General features: G+C 39.9%; 1 protein-coding gene and 1 long non-coding RNA gene across 3 annotated transcripts in view; one reads left to right on the top strand and one right to left on the bottom strand.

Annotated features, from left to right (window-relative positions):
* PDCD6IP (programmed cell death 6 interacting protein) overlaps positions 1–16,349 on the bottom strand; it is a 77,324-nt gene extending 60,975 nt beyond the window's left edge. Inside the window, exons 1-3 of one of the 2 annotated variants that reach the window (XM_032162139.2) lie at positions 16,009–16,349; positions 2,820–2,874; positions 1,306–1,375 (exon numbers count right to left, since the gene is read on the bottom strand). In XM_032162139.2, coding sequence (XP_032018030.1) covers positions 1,306–1,375; positions 2,820–2,874; positions 16,009–16,217 — 334 coding nt within the window. In that variant the 5' untranslated portion in view covers positions 16,218–16,349. The remainder of the gene's footprint in view (positions 1–1,305; positions 1,376–2,819; positions 2,875–16,008) is intronic. The other variant, XM_032162140.2, reaches the window with a different exon arrangement.
* On the top strand, positions 16,334–17,717 carry LOC131384003 (uncharacterized). Its single transcript, XR_009214447.1, has 2 exons — positions 16,334–16,781; positions 16,940–17,717. It is a non-coding gene; the product is annotated as an uncharacterized LOC131384003 (long non-coding RNA).
* Positions 17,718–18,627: the final 910 nt, after the last annotated feature.

Below are 18,627 nucleotides of genomic sequence, written 5' to 3' on the forward strand. Positions count from 1 at the left end.
TTTATATGCATAAATACACATTTTATATGCATATATAATACACATTATATATGCATATATAATACATTATATATGCATAAATACATATATACATAATACATAGATGCATATAATACATATATACACATTATATATAATACACATTATATATGCATATGTAATACACATTATATATGCACATGTAATACACATTATATATGCACATGTAATACACATTATATATGCACATGTAATACACATTATATATGCACATGTAATACACATATATGCATATGTAATACACATTATATATGCATATATAATACATATATACATATAATACATATATGCATATAATACATATATACATATGTATATCATATACATTGTATATACATATAATATACATCTATCATATATACATTACAGTGTTATATAATAATATAATTATTCATTGCAGCTAATAAAGCACTGTTCTTAGGACTTTACATGTATTCACTCATTCAATCCACATAAGAATCCAATGGAATAGGCCAGGGGCTCACAGCTGTAATCCCAGCACTTTGGGAGGCCGAGGTGGGTGGATCACCTGAGGTCGGGAGTTCGAGACCAGCCTGGCCAACATGGTGAAACCCCGTCTCTACTAAAAAAGTTACCCGGGTGTGGTGGCGGGTGCTTGTAATCCCAGCTGAGGCAGGAGAATAGGAGAATCACTTGAACCCAGTAAGCCGAGGTTGCAGTGAGCCAAGATCGTGCCACTGCACTCCATCCTGGGCAACAAGAGCAAAACTGTCTCAAAAAAAAAAAGAATCCAATGAGATAAACAGTATTATCTCCATTTCACAGAAAAGAAAATTAAGGCACAGAGAGGTTATCTTGCTGGAGCTGGTAGATCAAAAGTCCTCACCCTTCTGAACTATGGTTATGATTTTGTATCTGTAATATTATTTTCTACAAATCCATCCTTCAAGGCCTAACTCAAACACTGTCTACTTTCAAAAGGTAGAATTACTTTCTTCCTCATATATGCTTCCGTGAGTTTGTTCATAGGCTTATATTACATATTACACTTTTAAATGATCAACTATCTTCCCAACAACTAAGTACATCGGTTTTATTCATTTTTATAACTAGGACAGTGCCTGGCAAGGCATGGGCTCTCTACAAATATTTCAAAATTGCATTAAAAGTTGAAGTTAAAAAGAGAATGAGATGTAAAAAACTTTAGTATTTACAAAGAGTCATTAGGATAACAATTTTAAAAACTAAAAATAATGCAAAATAGTTAGACCAATTTTCCTATCACTTTTATTAAAAATTACATACCCAGTTTTACAGAGCCTCCAAAAAGTGAACCTTTATCAAAAGCATCCTTCCAGGTAAATGTCAAGCAGATCTGGATAGAATGAAAGAAAACAGAAAATTACGTTACCTTCCTGAATCTCATTAAATATTAAGTCTTCTTTGAAGAAAAATCCACCATGAAAAAAAGGACAAAAGCTCAAAATATTATCTCCTATAACCACCCAACTTCCTTTCCTTCTCCTTTTAAATTGAAATTTAAAAAAAGTAAAATACTGGCACTGGGATATTTCAAATAGTCGTTCTGCCTTGGTAGTCATAAACACTATCTTATTCATCTTTATAAACACACAATGACTTTAACGTAACAAAATAAGTAGTAGATGCTTGTCAAATAAGCCAAGTGAAGCAAGGGAAATAAAAGTAAGTACTACAGGTTTCCTAGAAGATGAAATTAAAAACTATTCCATGATGACAAAAGTAGGAGAATGGTTATTTTGGGGGATGAGTTAATATTTTATTTATTTATCTAGGTGGTGGTTATACAGGCATATTCACTTTGTAAGATTCAAGCTATACCCATGATTTGTTCACTTTTCTGTATGCTACATGAAAATTAAATGTTTACTTTATTAAAAAACTCTCTCTGCTCCTGAAATATGTGTTATCACATACAAAGATTAGAAAGAAATAAACCTCATTTAAATTATTTATTGCAATCTAATACAAAAATTTCTAAATTCTTGATTAGGGAAATTTTCAAACATACAGAAAAACTGAAGAGAATAAAGAGAATGAACTCCAGTATATCCATCAGCAGCTTTAGTCTTTTGCCCTTCTTGGTTCATCTACCTCCCAACTTGCCCTGCCTCCAGCCACTTACGCTTTTTTTCCAGGAATATTTTAAAGGAAACCTCAACATATAATTATTTCACCTGTAAAAACTTTAGGACAAGAATGTTTAAAGTACTTTTCTTATAACTATTTTAAAATTTAAAAGTATCACTAATTTTAAAATCTTTATCCAATCTCCAAAGTAAAACAATAAGAAATTATCAGCATTTTCAACATCTAGCCTTTAAGGAGAAAATAAAGTTGACATTCATGTAATTAGCATTTAATCAAAACAGCATTTGCAACTTTCACATGCAAATGTAACTTGTGCAAATAATTTTTAAAGCACATAAACTGAGACTAATAATTCCTGAATTGTGCAGTTTCCTTCCTAATTCTGAAAAAGTCAAAGGGATGGACACAATAGATTAATCAGTCAATAGATCCTACTGACATAAAACGAAGTCCAAAAAAAAAAAACAAACAAACCATTGCTCTACATGAGCCCCCGAAGTGACTGAAGAATGACATGAACAGAATTCCAGGAGATTCTTTCTTCAGAAGCACATATATTCGCATCAGACAGACCTAAAAGCTCCTATTTTTATAACAATATCTCATAAAACTCTAAAGACAGTGAAGATATTGGCAGAAGGAAATGGGTGCTATTACCATATAATTTTAAGACAGAATTAATGACTTACCTGATTTTCAGAAAATGGGAATTTGGGTTCAATAGAACAAATCTGATCATAATATCTAAAAAATAGAGCAGAATTAATAATTACCAGAGCTAAACATTACATGCATTTATGTAATTACAACTGGTTTAAAATGATGCAAAAATTATTCATGCTTCCTTTGAGCAGCTATTTTATATGAAAAAAGTCTTTTCATACGTAAACCAGAAGCTTAAAAAATATATGCAGTGAAAAACCATGAACAAAAACTCATACCCACCACCACAGAAAAATATTTATCAACTGTTATTGGCTAAAAGCAAACTAACATCTGCTCCGAAAACCAAAATATTTCTTAAAAATACTATTTCTTACTAAAATAAGTAAGTTTGTATCCATTAGACAAATTAGTATCTCTGGTAAACTGCCAATTAAAAACAGGTTTACCAACGTTCAAATGTTTTGGGTAAGCCCATCTCTATCTATCTCCAGCACTGCCACACAGCACATCAAAGCTACGACTGTCTTTCAGCTAGAAATTCAAGTTTCCTAGACAATCTCTCCATCTCCTTTCTCATTCTTTCCAAACTGTTTTCTGCATAGCAGCCAGAATGATCACAAAATATAAAGCAGTCTTCCCCCCCATCAGGGTGAGCTGTCAGTCAGCAAGTCTGGCAGGGAAAGGAGGAGAAAGGGGTCAGGCCAAGCTTTCTAACTGGCCTCTAAGTTTTCCGCCTTTCCTTTTTCCCTTATACTTCCCCCACCCCTTCATCAGGGGTATTTTTGTAATGATTATTTCTGGGGGCAAATTTTCAGCAGGAGTGGGCAACATATCTAAGACCAAGCTTTTGGCTGGCATGGCTATGAGTTTGGTTATAAACAGGAAAAACTACGCAATTAAGTAAATACATTGAAGATAATGGAAGCCAAGTTTCTCAAGGTCAGAGATACAAATACCTGAAAGGGCCAGGCACAGTGGATCACGCCTGTAATCCTAGCACCCTGGGAGGCTGAGGCGGGTGGATCACTTGAGCCCAGAGTTCGAGACCAGCCTAGGCAACACAGCGAAACCCTGTCTCTACTAAAAATACAAACATTAGCCAGGCATGGTGGCGCACACCTGTGGTCACAGCTACTCATGAGGCTGAGGTGGGAGGATCACTTGATCTGGAGGTCATGGCTGCAGTGGGCCAAGATAGTACCACTGTACTCCAGCCTGGGCAAGACCTGTCTCAAAAAAACAAACAAAAAAATCCACAAATATGAGAAGACAGAAGGTTAGAATAACTCCACAGTTTTAAACTGGAACTGGAGATATCAATGTGAACTTTTTTTGCTTGTTTACAGACAGGGTATCATTCTGTTGCCCAGGCTGCAGTACAGTAGCGCAATCATAGTACATGGTAACCTTGAACTCCCAGGCTCAAGCAATCTGCCCACTTCAGCCCCTGAGTTGCCAGGACTACAGGTGCATGTCACTGCACTCAGCTAGTTTTTTAACTCATTTTTTAAAGGTAGCAGAGAGAAATAAAAACAAGTATAAATGTGTAAGTATGTATTTCCTAAATGTATATGCTAAGAGGGCCTATAAGCAGTAACACTTCACAGTAGCAATAAGCACACCTACTGCCCAGATGATCTTTTGCATTAAAAGGAGCCAAGTGCTCCTTAGAGAAATGGCTGACTCAAGGGCGGAGACTGAAAAAATTCAATATTCAAGCCTAAAACATCTTGCTATGCCAGAAAGTTAAGGAAGTACTCAAAAAATGATGAGGACATGTCAAAAGGGCGCAGGAGGTAGCTTTCAGGGGCTTCCAATGGCTAAGCATTGAACCAATCTAAATAAAATAAGTGACAGTAAGAAATAACAACCCATTGAAGAAAAGAACACCATTCTGAAGTAAATACACAGGTGAATAGGGAAAACTCTATCCTACAGTACCATAGTCTAGATGAAATTAGAAAAATTACCATTTGGTATCTTTCAGAGTATAATATCTAATTCTGATAAGATTCATCAATAAATGCTAAAATAATGAAAAGTGTGTAATGAAACAGGATATTACATAGTCCCAAAGTATCTCCCCACAAAATATTTACTAATGAGTACAACATGCTTATTAACTGTAAGGTCAAGAAACCTGGCAAACACCATCTTAACCAAGCGACAAAAATAAACATTACCACTACTGAACAAATCCACATCTTATTTTTCCTGATATGCACCAGAAAGAACACAGCATCACTTCGCTCGTACTCCTATGCAAAAATGCAGAAATCACAAGAAAATGAGACAAGGCTTTATTGAGGAAAATTCTAAAAAGTAACTAGCCTGTACTCTTCAAAAATGTCAAGGTCACGAAAGACAAGAGAAAAACTGAAGAACTGGTCCAGATTGAAGGAGATTAAAGAGACACAACAATTAAATGCACTGCATGATTCTAGATTAGATCCTGAACCTGTAAATAATATTGGGAAAATCAGCAATATTCGAATGAATTCTATGGATTAAATGGTAATAATGAATCAATGCCAACTTCCTGACTTTGAAAGTTGTACTATGGTTACATAGGAGAATATCTTTGTACTCAGGAAATAAACTCTGAGGTATTAAGTAGTGAAATCCTTTGGTGGATTCCCATTATACTTAAAGTTACATCCAAAAATGTTGAAGGTCTTACAGGATCTGGCTATCATCCAACTCTAGCCTCATCTCAGGATATTCACTATACATTCTAGTCACTAAATTATATGCTGTCCTTGCTCAGGGCCTTCACTCTTTTAATCACCATTTCTCACTTTTGTCTAGGCTGACGCTGTTATCAAAGAAAGTTTTCCTCATTCATTCATTCAACAAATATATACTAAGAGCTTACTATGCACCAAACAAAGTTTTAGGACATTAAGAATTTAGCAGTAAACATCTAAAAATCTGTGCTCTTGTGAAGCTTTTAGAGGGGAAGACAAAAAAGCAAAAATATTATATAGAAGACACTGGTAAGTGCCATGGAGAATAAAGAGACAAGAGGAATAAAGTGAATATATGAGGAGAGGTAAGAAGGCTGTGGTTTTAAATAACATGGTCATTTGACTACATGAAATAAAAGTTTTAATTTTAAAACAGCATGACCATAAAAGGCATGAAAAAGGTGATGAGGTGAGCCAAACAGATATCCGAGAATTTCCAATCTAGGGAAAATCAAGTGCCAATACCCTGGGACAAGAGGGTACTTAAGAATGTATCTGGCATGGCAAGGAGACCAATATGGCCATAGAGTGAGCAAGGAAGAAAATAGTAAGTGATGAAGTCGAAGAAGTAATGATGCCTTGAGTGCAACTGTTAAGACTTCTGAGTTTTACTATATAGTGTAAGAGGGTGAATCATCAAAAGGTTTGGACAAAACAGCAACATGACTTATTTTCATACAGTCACCATGACTGTTGTGTAGAAAACTGACTGCAGGTGTGCACGGGCAGAAGTAGAGAGATCAGTTAGGAAGCTACTGTAGTAATCTAGTCAAGAGATGATGCTAGCACGGATCAATGTAGTCCACGGTGGCAGGAGAAGTGATAAAGTTAATCTAGGCCAGGCACTATGGCTCATGCCTGTAATCCCAACACTTTGGGAGGCTGAGGTAGGACGATCACCTGAGCCTAGGAGTTTGAGACCACCCTGGGCAACATAGTGAGACCTCATCTCTACACATACATACACACGTCAGCCAAGTGTTGTGGTGGGCCTACAGTCCCAAGGGGACTATGCAGGGGGATAAGGTGGGAGGATCACTTGAGCCCAGGAGGTCAAGGCTGGAGTGAGCTGTGATCCCACCACTGTACTACAGGATGGGCCATGGCATGAAATCTTGTCTCAAAAAAATACAGTCAATATAAACCTTTTTAAAATTAGTTGCCCCTCCATTTATAATCTCTCAGGTCCCTGAACATTTCCTTCATAGGATTTAACACAATTTATGATACATTATTTGTGGGATTATGTTTAATGTCTTTTCTCTCAAAGGATTCTAAATTCCATGAAAGCAAAGACTAGATCTATTTGCTCTCTGTTTTGTTGCTAGCCCCAAGCAAATGAATTGGTAAAATGCAAAGCTTTCTTCTATCTCTGAAAAATAAAACCTAAAATTCTGGTTTGTGAATAAACAGGAGCTATCAAAGAACAAGCCCATAAGAAGGGAACAGCAAGTGCTAAAGGTCTGAGGCAACCACGCCTAAAGGTGTGCTTGGCACAGCAAGGAGGCCAATATGGCTATAAAGCCAGGACTTGCAAACTTTTTCTCAACAGTGATATTCCAGACTCTGCTGGGAAGAAGGCTAACTCAAGCATATATTAAGTATGTAACTACTTATATAACAAGAGAAAAAACCCTGCCCTGCCCTGTACCTTTTTTGCCTAGGTTGGGCCATCCCAAAATTGTGGCACACAGCTGCCCAGGTGCCATCCTGGAGACATTCTCCAAAGAAAAAGTACCTGTCTGATGGAGAGGAGCCATGGGGAGATGGGAGGAGTGACCAACATGGTCAGTTTTACTCTGCCCCAGTGAGACCAAAATTCTCAGGGAGGGCCTACTGTGGGCATCTGCCCCAGCTGGCTGGAGGTGAGATAATTTGCTGAGTCACCAATTTCCAGACTGAGATTCTACCATTTAGTGCCAAGCCAATGCCAAGCAGAATATTTACTCTGGTGTAGGCAGCACCAGAGTAAGTCTGGGCAGCAATAAAGCATGGCCACTGGCCAGGGGAACAGGAGCTAGAAGCAAAGGGGAGAATGGAACAGAGGCAAACAGCTAAGCTAGTTCTCCGACACTCACAATGCTAACCCACTGGAGTGGTGCCCATAGGCCAGACAAAAACAGGCAGCTGAGCAGGCCTTATTTCACTGACCCTTGCTATAAAGTAAACAAGGAAGGTAGTAGTAGGAAATGAGGTTACTTCCTCTGCAAATGGGTGAGGAAAAGAAGAATGGCTAAACTGAATGCACTAACATTTTTATACCCATTCTCTTCACCCCAAAGTTTTTGAGGCCAACTAACAAAACCTGAGCTGTATGGGGGGAACAGGGCATTTATATCCTGTATTTGAATGATTAGAAGCTATGTGATGAAATCCTCAAAGTAAAATGGCTATCTTAGGACAGATTATAGAAGTTGAAATAAAAGTACGACAGGAGGGCAATCACTGGAAATCAACAATGTTTGATCGGTATGGAGAAAACCCCAACAAAATGAGAGAGATCAACAAATGCTTTACAAAAGAAAGCAGCCATTGCTAACTGCAGTTACCACGAGCAAAATCTGTTCCAGGAGATCCAACTACCATAAGCTACTCCTTCAATATAATTCCACAAGGCATTATCCCTCATAGTTCAGCCCAGATCTCAAGCATCAAAGTTCTCTATATAGGGAATCCACAGAAACAAGAGAATCTACCACACCCTTCTCTTTAACATTTAAGTACACTTTACTATAGCAGCAGACTCTAGCCTAGGATGTATCTCTAACAAAGTAGACCTAGGCTGCAAATTTTGTACAAGTAGGCACAGGGAAAGCCAGTATGCTAAGCCAGGGAGTTGGCAAAAACTAGCACATTGTGAAAAATAATGCTGCAAAAAAATTGGTGTCTTTGTAGATTCTATTTTAGAAATAGGGTGAATTTTTTTAACCAAAACTATAAAATCCCAAATATATTTAAAAGGTATAATGTCACAGTCTTTCAAGTCAGATAGCCCTGAGTTTGAATCCCAACTCTTAGCTATGTGATCATGAAAAAAATTATTCAATCTCTCTGAACCTCTCCTAAAGAGTAATAATACCTCCTTTAAGCGTGAGGAATAAATGGTACGGTATACTGTATATCAAGTGCTTAAAATAGTGCCTGGACACACAGGAGTACATGTATGACAAATGGTAGTTATAGATTATTGTTTTGCAACTATGGAGAAGTACTTATATATGTTCTCCAGTATTTTATAAAACTCAACCACTTTGGCACAAATATATAATAACTCAACTTAAAAATCTCATGGGGAAAAAGAAACTAGGAAATAAATACATTTCTTTGAAATATCACAAATAGGTACAGGACAAATTCCCATTAGAAATTCTAGTTTAGGCTGGGCACGGTGGCACACGCCTGTAATCCCAGCACTTTGGGAGGCCGAGACGGGCGGATCACAAGGTCAGGAGATCAACACCATCCTGGCTAACACGGTGAAACCCCGTCTCTACTAAAAATACAAAAAAATTAGCCGGGCATGGTGGCGGGCGCCTGTAGTCCCACCTACATGGTCGGCTGAGGCAGGAGAATGGCGTGAACCCGGGAGGCGGAGCTTGCAGTGAGCTGAGATCACGCCACTGCACTCCAGCCTGGGCGACTGAGTAAGACTCCGTCTCAAAAAACAAAAAAAGAAATTCTAGTTTAAAAAAAAAAAAAAAATTGGCCAGGTATGGTGGCTCACACCTGTAATCCCAGCACTTGGGAGGCCAAGACAGGAGGATTGCTTGAGTTCAGGAGTTCAAGACCAGCCTGGGCAACACAGCAAGACCTCCTATCTACTACAAATTTAATAATTAGCCAAGTGTGGTGGTATGCACCCACTTGGGAGGTTGAAGTAGGATTGCTTGAGCCCAGGAGATCGAGGCTGCAGTAGGCTATTGTGGCGCCACTGTACTCCAGCCTGGGCAGCTGAGCAACTGAGCCAAGGCCCTGTCTTAAAAAAACAAAAATGTTAAAAATTTTTAAATAAAGATTAAGTTCTATATTTAATTTTTAAAAAGGAAAAAAAAATTTTTTTTTTTTTTTTTGAGACAGTGTCTCACTCTGTCACCCAGGCTACAGTGCAGTGGCGTGATCTCAGCTCACTGCAACCTCCACTTCCCAGGTTCAAGCAATTCTCTGCCTCAGCCTCCCGAGCAGCTGCGATTATAGGCACCCGCCACCACGACCGGCTAATTTTTTGTATTTTTAGTAGAGACAGGGTTTCACCATTTTGGCCAGGCTGATCTCGAACTCCTGACCTCGTGATCCACCCGCCTCAGCCTCCCAAAGTGCTGGGATTACAGGCATGAGCCACAGCACCCAGCCAGAAAAGAATTTTTTACTTTAAGGGGAAGAAGGTGTGGGGATCAAGAACAACCAATCCACATGGCCAAAATAATACTGCAGTGCTAATTCACACAACCCTATTCAGCGGCAATCTGTATTTAGGGATGTGCAATTCCAGACCACCAACTAGAGGATGAAACAAGAGAATCAGAAGAGCTGGGCCAGAGATATTGGCTGGAATTCATAGATTCTTTCTGAACTTTATTTTCACACTTCTTTCTTCACCCAATTTAACACATGAAAAATCATTAATCAAGCACTACTGCAGCAGAGAGTATGGCAAAAAGTAACTAGCTGGGGAATCAAGAGGTCAGGATCCTAGTCCAGTTCTGCCATAAAGATAGCTGTGTGTGTGGGCTTAAACCTCCTGTGTAAAGCACCTCAGAAGATTCTTCTTACAGATACACAGAATGATGATAGTCCTGATAAGCTATTTACTAAACACCAGAAAAGTCAAAACACAGAAAAACAAATCAGATTTTAAATCTTCCCGTATGTTTATTCATCTATGCGGAATAAAATTACGGAGCCAAAAAGGTCTGCCAATTATAGATATTCCTTGAGACCAGGGACCAAGTATATCTTTATATCCTCCACATTGTCTCCTACAGTATGGTTCACACAGACTCTCCATTAGTATTTGGTTAACAAATTGTAGCAACGTCATTGTGCTAATATTATCTCAATATTGAGACAGCCAGGTGGGAGGGGGTCCCTGGAGAAACTCCAACCAGCCTGTTCACTACGGTTCAGCCTTGGGAAGTTTCATAGGGAGGAGCCTGGCCCCTCCTCTTCCTGTGTGGAACCTGAGATTCAAGCTGCAGGCGGGACGTGCTCTAACCTGGGACTCTAGCCTTGCGAGGCTGTTTCCCCCTTTTCTTCCTTTTCACCCAATAAAACCCTGCTTTACTCACCCTTCAAACTGTCTGCAAGTCTAAATTTTCATGGCCGTGGGACAAGGAAAAGTTCTGCAAAGAGTATGTTCACCACCAAACCAACAATGAGAATCCAAACAACAGTGGTGAAGTAAAACAGAACATTTTCTTTACTGATCTATAAAACACTACCCTGTAGAAAATATTTCAGAAATTAAAAGAGTATTCCATCAACTTCATTTTACAAATGAAAAAGACAGTAGGATGCAACCAATACAGACTGAAAAAAAAATACACAGTCCTAAAATATATTAGAAAAACCAAAAAGATGGAAAACTAACCAATCAATACAAAAAGATAGAAAAAGGGAACAAAGAACATTTTTTAAAAAAATGAATGACAACGGCAGAAAACCAACCAAAAAGCCTTGGTTTTAAACAAAGAAAAGGTGGCTCCAAACCTTTGGCAAATCTGAGGGAGGAAAATCACACATAACACATGCACAACATTAGGAATAAGAAAAAAAATCTTAACTACAGATTATGAGATGACAACATTTTGGGAGAACTTCCATGTGACAGAAGATAGAATAAACACAGTTGAGAGACAAGAAACAGATTGGAAGATTTTTGCAACATTAACTAATGAAAAAAGTATAAGTATCCAGAAAATGCTACAACTCCTACAAATTAGTAAGGAAAAAACAACTCAATAGAAAATAGGCAAAAGAAAAGAACAAGCAATCACAGAAAAAGAAACAAAGTGGCCAGTAAACAAAAACAAAAACTGTTCAACCTCAGTAAAGTAAGAGGAATGCAAACTAAAGGTACTATCTCTCACCCATCAGTTTAGCAAAAAGCAATAAATTAAATTATTAATCAGCAAGTATTAGCAAGGATATGGAGGAATAAAATACTCCCATATACCTGCTGATGAGAATGTAAATTGTTACAAGCACTGTAGAGAGCTGAAAATGCAAGCAACTTCCTCTTACAGTTAAACAAATAAATCTGAATAAACACCCTTCTTTGCTCCCCACCAAAACCCACTAAAACAAGAATTTAAAAATGTAAAAGATGTACATGAACATGGACAAAAAGAATGGGAGAGGACACACAGGATATAAGAGGTTTCAACAAAATTTACTAAAAGGTAAAAAGTGAATGAAAAAGAGAAAGTCAAAATCTAACTGGCTAAGAGAGGAAGGGAGCCAAAGCAGAAGCCAAATCATGCCAGAGAAGCCAGAAAAGGATCTGAATTAAGAAACATGAGGTACCTCTGAAGATAGTTCCATGTGAGGCTGGAACGAGAAGGTATGGTTGAAAATCCTTCAAAGAAAACTGCAGGCTCCCAGATCCTCTACTCCGAGGGTAGGTTTACTCTCAGAAAAATGTCAGAGATTGGCCGGGCGCAGTGGCTCACGCCTGTAATCCCAGCACTTTGGGAGGCCGAGGCGGGTGGATCACCTGAGGTCAGGAGTTCGAGACCAGCCTGACCAACATGAAGAAATCCTGTCTCTACTAAAAATACAAAATTAGCCAGGCAGAGTGGCTCATGCCTGTAAATCCCAGCTACTCAGGAGGCTGAGGCAGGAGAATCGCTTGAACCCGGGGAGGCGGAGGTTGTGGTGAGCCGAGATCATGCCATTGCTCTCCAGCCTGGGCAACAAGAGCAAAACTCCACCTCAAAAAAAAAAAACAGAAAAAGAAAAAATGTCAGAGATATCAAATACAACTAAGGTGGAGATCAAGCACTGCTAAGTGGGGTAGGGAGTGCTAATTGACTACATCATTATCAGTCTATCCTATTCCTTATTAACGAAACTGTGTACCTTTAGCTGAGTATACAGCTGCTCATAATGAAAATTCCTTTTCCTAGCATCCTATGAGAAGGACACACAAAATGGCTGGTAACATATAGGCAGTGTGTTGTGGAACAGTTGCCAGGAAACACCCTAAAGGGCGAGCCCCGTGCCTTTCTCCATCCTACTACCTGGAACTTGGATATAATTGCAACCTGGACCTGAGAACAGTATTCTAGGTTTCAAACAGCAGAAAGCTGAAAGGAATCTGAGCCCCAATTAACTCCACAGAACCACTATACCAGCCCTGGGCTACCAGAACTACCTACCTGCCAACTTTTTACAAAATAAAATCTTAACTCACAATTTGGGATCCACCACATAGAAATGAACCTAACCCTAATGCAGGTATCATACTAAAAATAGATGTACCTGATAGACTGCATACATGATTGTTAAGATCCCCAACCTCCATTCCCCAGGATAAAATTTAGAAAGCTGGTAAGCAGACTTTTTCATGGAAGACTAGAAGCTTTCTCTCTAAAGAAATTGATCACCACAAAAGAAATTACACAATGCTGGTAACTGGTATATCTGGAGCTTCAAATAAAATACAAAATAAAAAATAAAAAACCAGCAGGGTTCCCATTTGATCACCCTAGGTCACCATTTACCAAGGTCTAATCAATTTTTAGTAAAAGCCACTTTATAAAGGAAGAAGTATCACAAAAGAGTTTTTTGTTGTTGTTGTTTTGTTTTGTTTTGAGAAAGGGTCTCAGTATGTAGTTCAGGCTGGTTTCAACTCCTAGGCTCTAGTGATCCTTCTGCCTCAGCTGGAATTATGAGTGCATGCTACCACACACAGAACAAATGAGTTTTTAAGTACTCATCCTCATTATTATAATATGCATAAATGTATATTTTAGGAAATTTTAATAGAACACCTACAAGTTAGTAATAAGAAAACAAGTCTATCACTGGAGCAATGTATGGAGCTGCATATCAGGACTTATCAAGCTGGCTTCAATTATTTAGGAATTAGTTTAAACTCTCTTTTTCAAAGTTCATTAGTTTAAAAGTTCATTAAGTTAAAAAATTAGTGTTAAGTTTACACAACTATCCAAACATAATTATTAAAAATAAGAATTCTGCCGGATTTGAACGAACATCACACAACTGATTCACATCTAATTTTACAGCATATATATCTACGCAACTTTTGTACCTACCTCCATTATAAACTTTAGCAATATCTCCAAGCTTACCCTAACCCCTCTAGAAGACCAAAAAGTGAAAATACTTAATATTTGTTGAATTAATGTGGCAGGAGGGGATTATACAGAGGTGACTAAAGAAACATGGTTAGTTTCAAAGGACTATATCTACAACAGGTCCACTACCTAGGAACAGTTCACACATTTAAGTCTGGTAAAAAGAATAAAGGAATGAACAAATGAATTAAGTTTTAAAGTTGACAGGAGAACCGTATCCAAACCATTATCCACCAACCTCCCATGTCTATTAGCTTAAAACCCATGCACCAAGTGCTTCTGAAGACTCCAAATCTGAGGACTGGAACCAAATTTGATATATTCAACAAGATTTTTATCACAGGGTTCATTATACCACAACTATGTTTTCTTAATATTACTAATGGAAAATCCTCACTGAATGCTATTCATGCCTACATAAAAATTACCTTGAAATTGTTTAATTATGTTAATTCTAAAGAATGGCTAAGTATTTCTAGGTTAACTTTTAAAAAAATGCTTATGCTATTAGACTAATGATCCTCGCAACCCAACAGTTGTAGCTGTAAAATTTGACACCAAAGGGTCTTAATTCCTCTGAGCAATCTATTCAATACCCCTTCCTTCGGAGAACCAACCCTTCCCCAGTCCGGACTCATCTTGCTTTGATCCATGGGGTAAGGAGAAATTAAACCGGCTGGATGACGCAGATAAGGGCAATTAACTTAGCCCGTTTCCCACCATCATAAATGGGTGCAAACCAACCCAGGAGCCTCCCATGGACTTCCACCAGAGCTAAGGAGAAAAGCACTCTCTTCTGTAAGATACTGAGTGTTGTGGACGATTGTAATTACACTACAGCCACCCGTCTCAATACATGAACAAAGCTTTCGAGGGAAGCATCATGGAGGCAAGACGATCTCCAGTGATACCTAAAGCTAAGGAAGGAATATCCCTAGACTTTTCAGTTAGCAGAATAAGTCTTTTTTTTTTTTTGAGACGGAGTGTTGCTCTGTCGCCCAGGCTGGAGTGCAGTGGCGCGATCTCGGCTCACTGCAAGATCCGTCTCCCGGGTTCACACCATTCTCCTGCCTCAGCCTCCTGAGTGGCTGGGACTACAGGCGCCCGCCATCACGCCCGGCTCATTTTTTGTATTTTTAGTAGAGACGGGGTTTCATCGTGCTAGCGAGGATGGTGTCGATCTCCTGACCTCGTGATCCGCCCGCCTCGGCCTCCCAAAGTGCTGGGATTACAGGCCTGAGCCACCGCGCCCGGCAGAATAAGTCTTTTCTTAGCTCAAGCTAGTTTAGCCTGGGTTTCTGCTACTTGGATTGGAATACAATTGTGATTCTCCTGTGAAACAAGTATAATATACTATACGGAGAAAACGAGATTAACAAGGTAGGCAAAAGAAATTTTTAACTATAAAATGCTACAAAAATGTTCTTATAAGTATCATGAAAGGAACCCTCATTAAATTAGCATGAGCTAAATAAGCATTTGCTAAAATAACACATTTACTCTACTGTGTATATACCTGTTTGTGAACAAACTGCTTTTAAACAACCTACCTTGAACGGTTCTATTATGTAACTAGAGTTTTATTTCAAATAGTTGTAGCTCCTAACTTTCAGAATTCTCCATCTATCATTTGATTATTTTGAACTGAGGAAGACGGTCCAGTTCATGTGGACAATGTGATGAGCTGATCAGACATTTGGTCCAGTGTCCCAATTCCCCCACTTCCTTCAAGCAACTACTATTATGAAATCTAAACGTGGCCCAAGAAAGACAATGATGGAAAAATGGGGGGAAAGGGGAAGCTTCAGCTAGAGACCCAAAAAAGTGAAAACTAGTTCTAAGTAAATGTGGCAAAAGAGATCAGTACACGGCAGACTGCTGCTCCCAGGTATCTGATCCACGGAGCCCTCGCCGACCAAGGGCTGGAGCAGGCGTGCAGGCAGGACAAGCGGGCAGTCGCAGCGGGCCTGCAGGGCGGGTCCTGCTCACCAGCAAAGAATGCAGACCACACCTACGCGCCTGGTCAGGCCGGGGCGGGGCGAGGCGGCTCGGCCCAGGTTACAGGATTGAGGGAAGGGGGGAGACAGGAAGAGGGGCGGCGAGGGACGGCTGGCAGACAACCTACCCACTCCCAGCCCCGCGCCCACCTCAGGAGCGTCTCAAGCGCGCCCTCGTGCTTGTCCAGCGGGCGACCGACTGCGGCGCGGCGCAGCTTGCTGAGCTCCTCCGCCGCGCGGCAGTACTGGGCCTGCTCTTCCCCGCCGCTCGGGTAAGTCTGCTGGATGAACTTCACCAGCGGCTTGGCCAGGTCCACCTCTGAGGTCTTTTTCAGCTGCACCGAGATGAATGTCGCCATGATCAGCGCCTCCGCCGCCGTTCGGGCCAAACAGACCGCGGACAGCTTACGAGGGCCGAGGAGAGAGAAGTACCGGGCTGGCGGACTGGCGGACTGACTGGCTGACGGACTTGGGCTCCGCTGGCGTTCCGGGTCCGGCAACTTCCGGGAGCTCCAGCGCAGGCGCACTGGATGCGGGGTCCTTAAGCTGTTCGCGGTCACGTGAAGGTGTCGCGGCGGCGACGCCCACCTGGACCCAGTTTACCCTGTACTGTGCTGCAAAATATTACTTTCTCCCCATCTGAAATTCTTCCCTTCCTCCCTGCCGCAGTGGTGTACTGAGCACTTTGACGTAAGAGTATTCCTCCACTGGAACAACCCCCTGGAGAAGTACACCTGTCACTGCCACCTGCGAGAGTTTGCGGCTACCTCCCCAAGAGGCAGTCCCAGGGTTACTGTGACCTGTGATGTTTATTCAACTACTGTTGACGGGCTGCTGTGCACAGGTACGGAGTGCACAGGGAACCTAGTAGGCAAGACCCCTGCCATCGTGCAGCTTACTGTCAGGTTGACACAGACCTTAAGGTAAACGGAAAAAGTATCAGGAAAAAAACAGGGTGCTTGGGATTTAGGAGATGTTAAGATCGCTTGGAGGACCCTAATTTAAATAAGATAAAGAAAGTAGGCTTTCTCCGAGTAGGTGAACTGGAAATGAACCTGTGTCTGTGGTTGCTGTTTTGTAGAAAGAACAAAATTTTAAATAAATTAAAAACGACACCTGTAATTTGAGAAGATGCTTGATATCAGAAGAGGAGAAGAGTGGAGAGGGGTGGAGTGGCAAAGGAGAGCCTCCAAACCAAAAGCCTGCGTGCAGAGGCCCTAAGAGGCAAGCACTTACCATGTTTCGGGACTGGAAACGAAACATGTGACAAGACCTTTAAAAACAAATAGAATGGGATGGAATAAAGTTGGATGAGTAAGCAGGCATCAAATCGTTCAGAAACTCGTAGTCCAAGTTGAAGAATTTGTTTAGTATTGTATAATAAATGCAGAGGAAGCTATATACACTTATAATTTACATTTTTTAAAGGCCACGTTGTAGCTCAATAGGATAGTTTGTCTTTTGATGGGAGGTAGTATACAGTATCATCATGGTATATTCCAGGCAAAAATATTTAACTTGAATCTGTCAAGCCTTTGCACCTAACACAGTTTATAAAAAATATAACTGATAGATGAACAAACTAAATGATGCCAGAGGAAGTAACTAGACAGATCCAGAAGGTGAAACATTCTGCAGGATAACTGGCCCATCTCTTCAACAATTTGTCATGATAAAAGCAACTGCTTTATGAAAAGAAATTTAAGGGACATAACAGTTTGAATTGGATCCTGGTTTGAACAGACTGTCTATAAAATGCATTTTCAGGACCATTAAAGAAATACGAATGTAGATGGACTGAGTATTGGATAAAATAGAACTGTATTGCCATGGAAAAGATCATTAACTGAAAAGAGCAAGTCATGAAATAGTATGTTACAGCGTCTCATTTTGGTTAAAAAATGCACATATATTTATTTATGTACAATGAAAAAAATGGTGGGCTTACACCCTAAGGTGTTAGTAGTGGTAATCTTTGGAAGTGGAAATGTGTACTTTTTTTCTTTGTGTTCGCCTATCTTTTTCATTGTAACTTTTGCAGCACATAGACTACTTTCATTATAGTAAAAGTTTATTTTACCACAATTTTTTTTTTATTTTTTTTTATTTTTTAGAGTCTCACTCTGTCACCCAGGCAGGAGTGCAGTGGCACAATCTCAGCTCACTGCAACCTCCGCCTCCCAGGTTCAAGCTATTCTCCTGCCTCAGCCTCCTGAGTAGCTGGGGCTACAGGTGCACACCACCATGCCTGGCTAATTTTTGTATTTTTAATAGAGACTGGATTTGACGATGTTGGCCTGGCTGGTCTCGAACTCCTGGCCTCAAGTGATCCACCTGCTTCAACCTCCCAAAGTGCTGGGATTACAGGCAGGAGCCACTGCACCCGGCCTATTTTACCACAGTTTATAAAAATTTTTGTTTATTTTAATTAAGCTATTCTATGTTAACATAAGTAGCCACCCTTGGCTGATGCATAAAGAAAACATTAGAGGAAGGAAAGAATGGAAGCAAGGAGGCAAATCATGAGACCATTTCAGAAATCAAGACGAGATCAGGAAAGCCAACATTAGCAAGAGTGAACCAAACTGATAATATCTTTGAGTTTAAAACTGAAAAATTTACCAATGAACTGCATAGGAAAGTAAAGAAAAGGGAGTGGTCAAGGATAGATCCTGGTTTTTGGGCCTGAACATCTGAGTGGTTAGTAGAATCATTACCAGTTGATAACCCATGGAAGAGGGTGGGGAATGGGTGGTGTCTTATAGGTTG

This window comes from Hylobates moloch, unplaced genomic scaffold (assembly GCF_009828535.3).
Source record: "Hylobates moloch isolate HMO894 unplaced genomic scaffold, HMol_V3 SCAFFOLD_8, whole genome shotgun sequence".
NCBI classification, from domain to species: Eukaryota; Metazoa; Chordata; class Mammalia; order Primates; family Hylobatidae; genus Hylobates; species Hylobates moloch.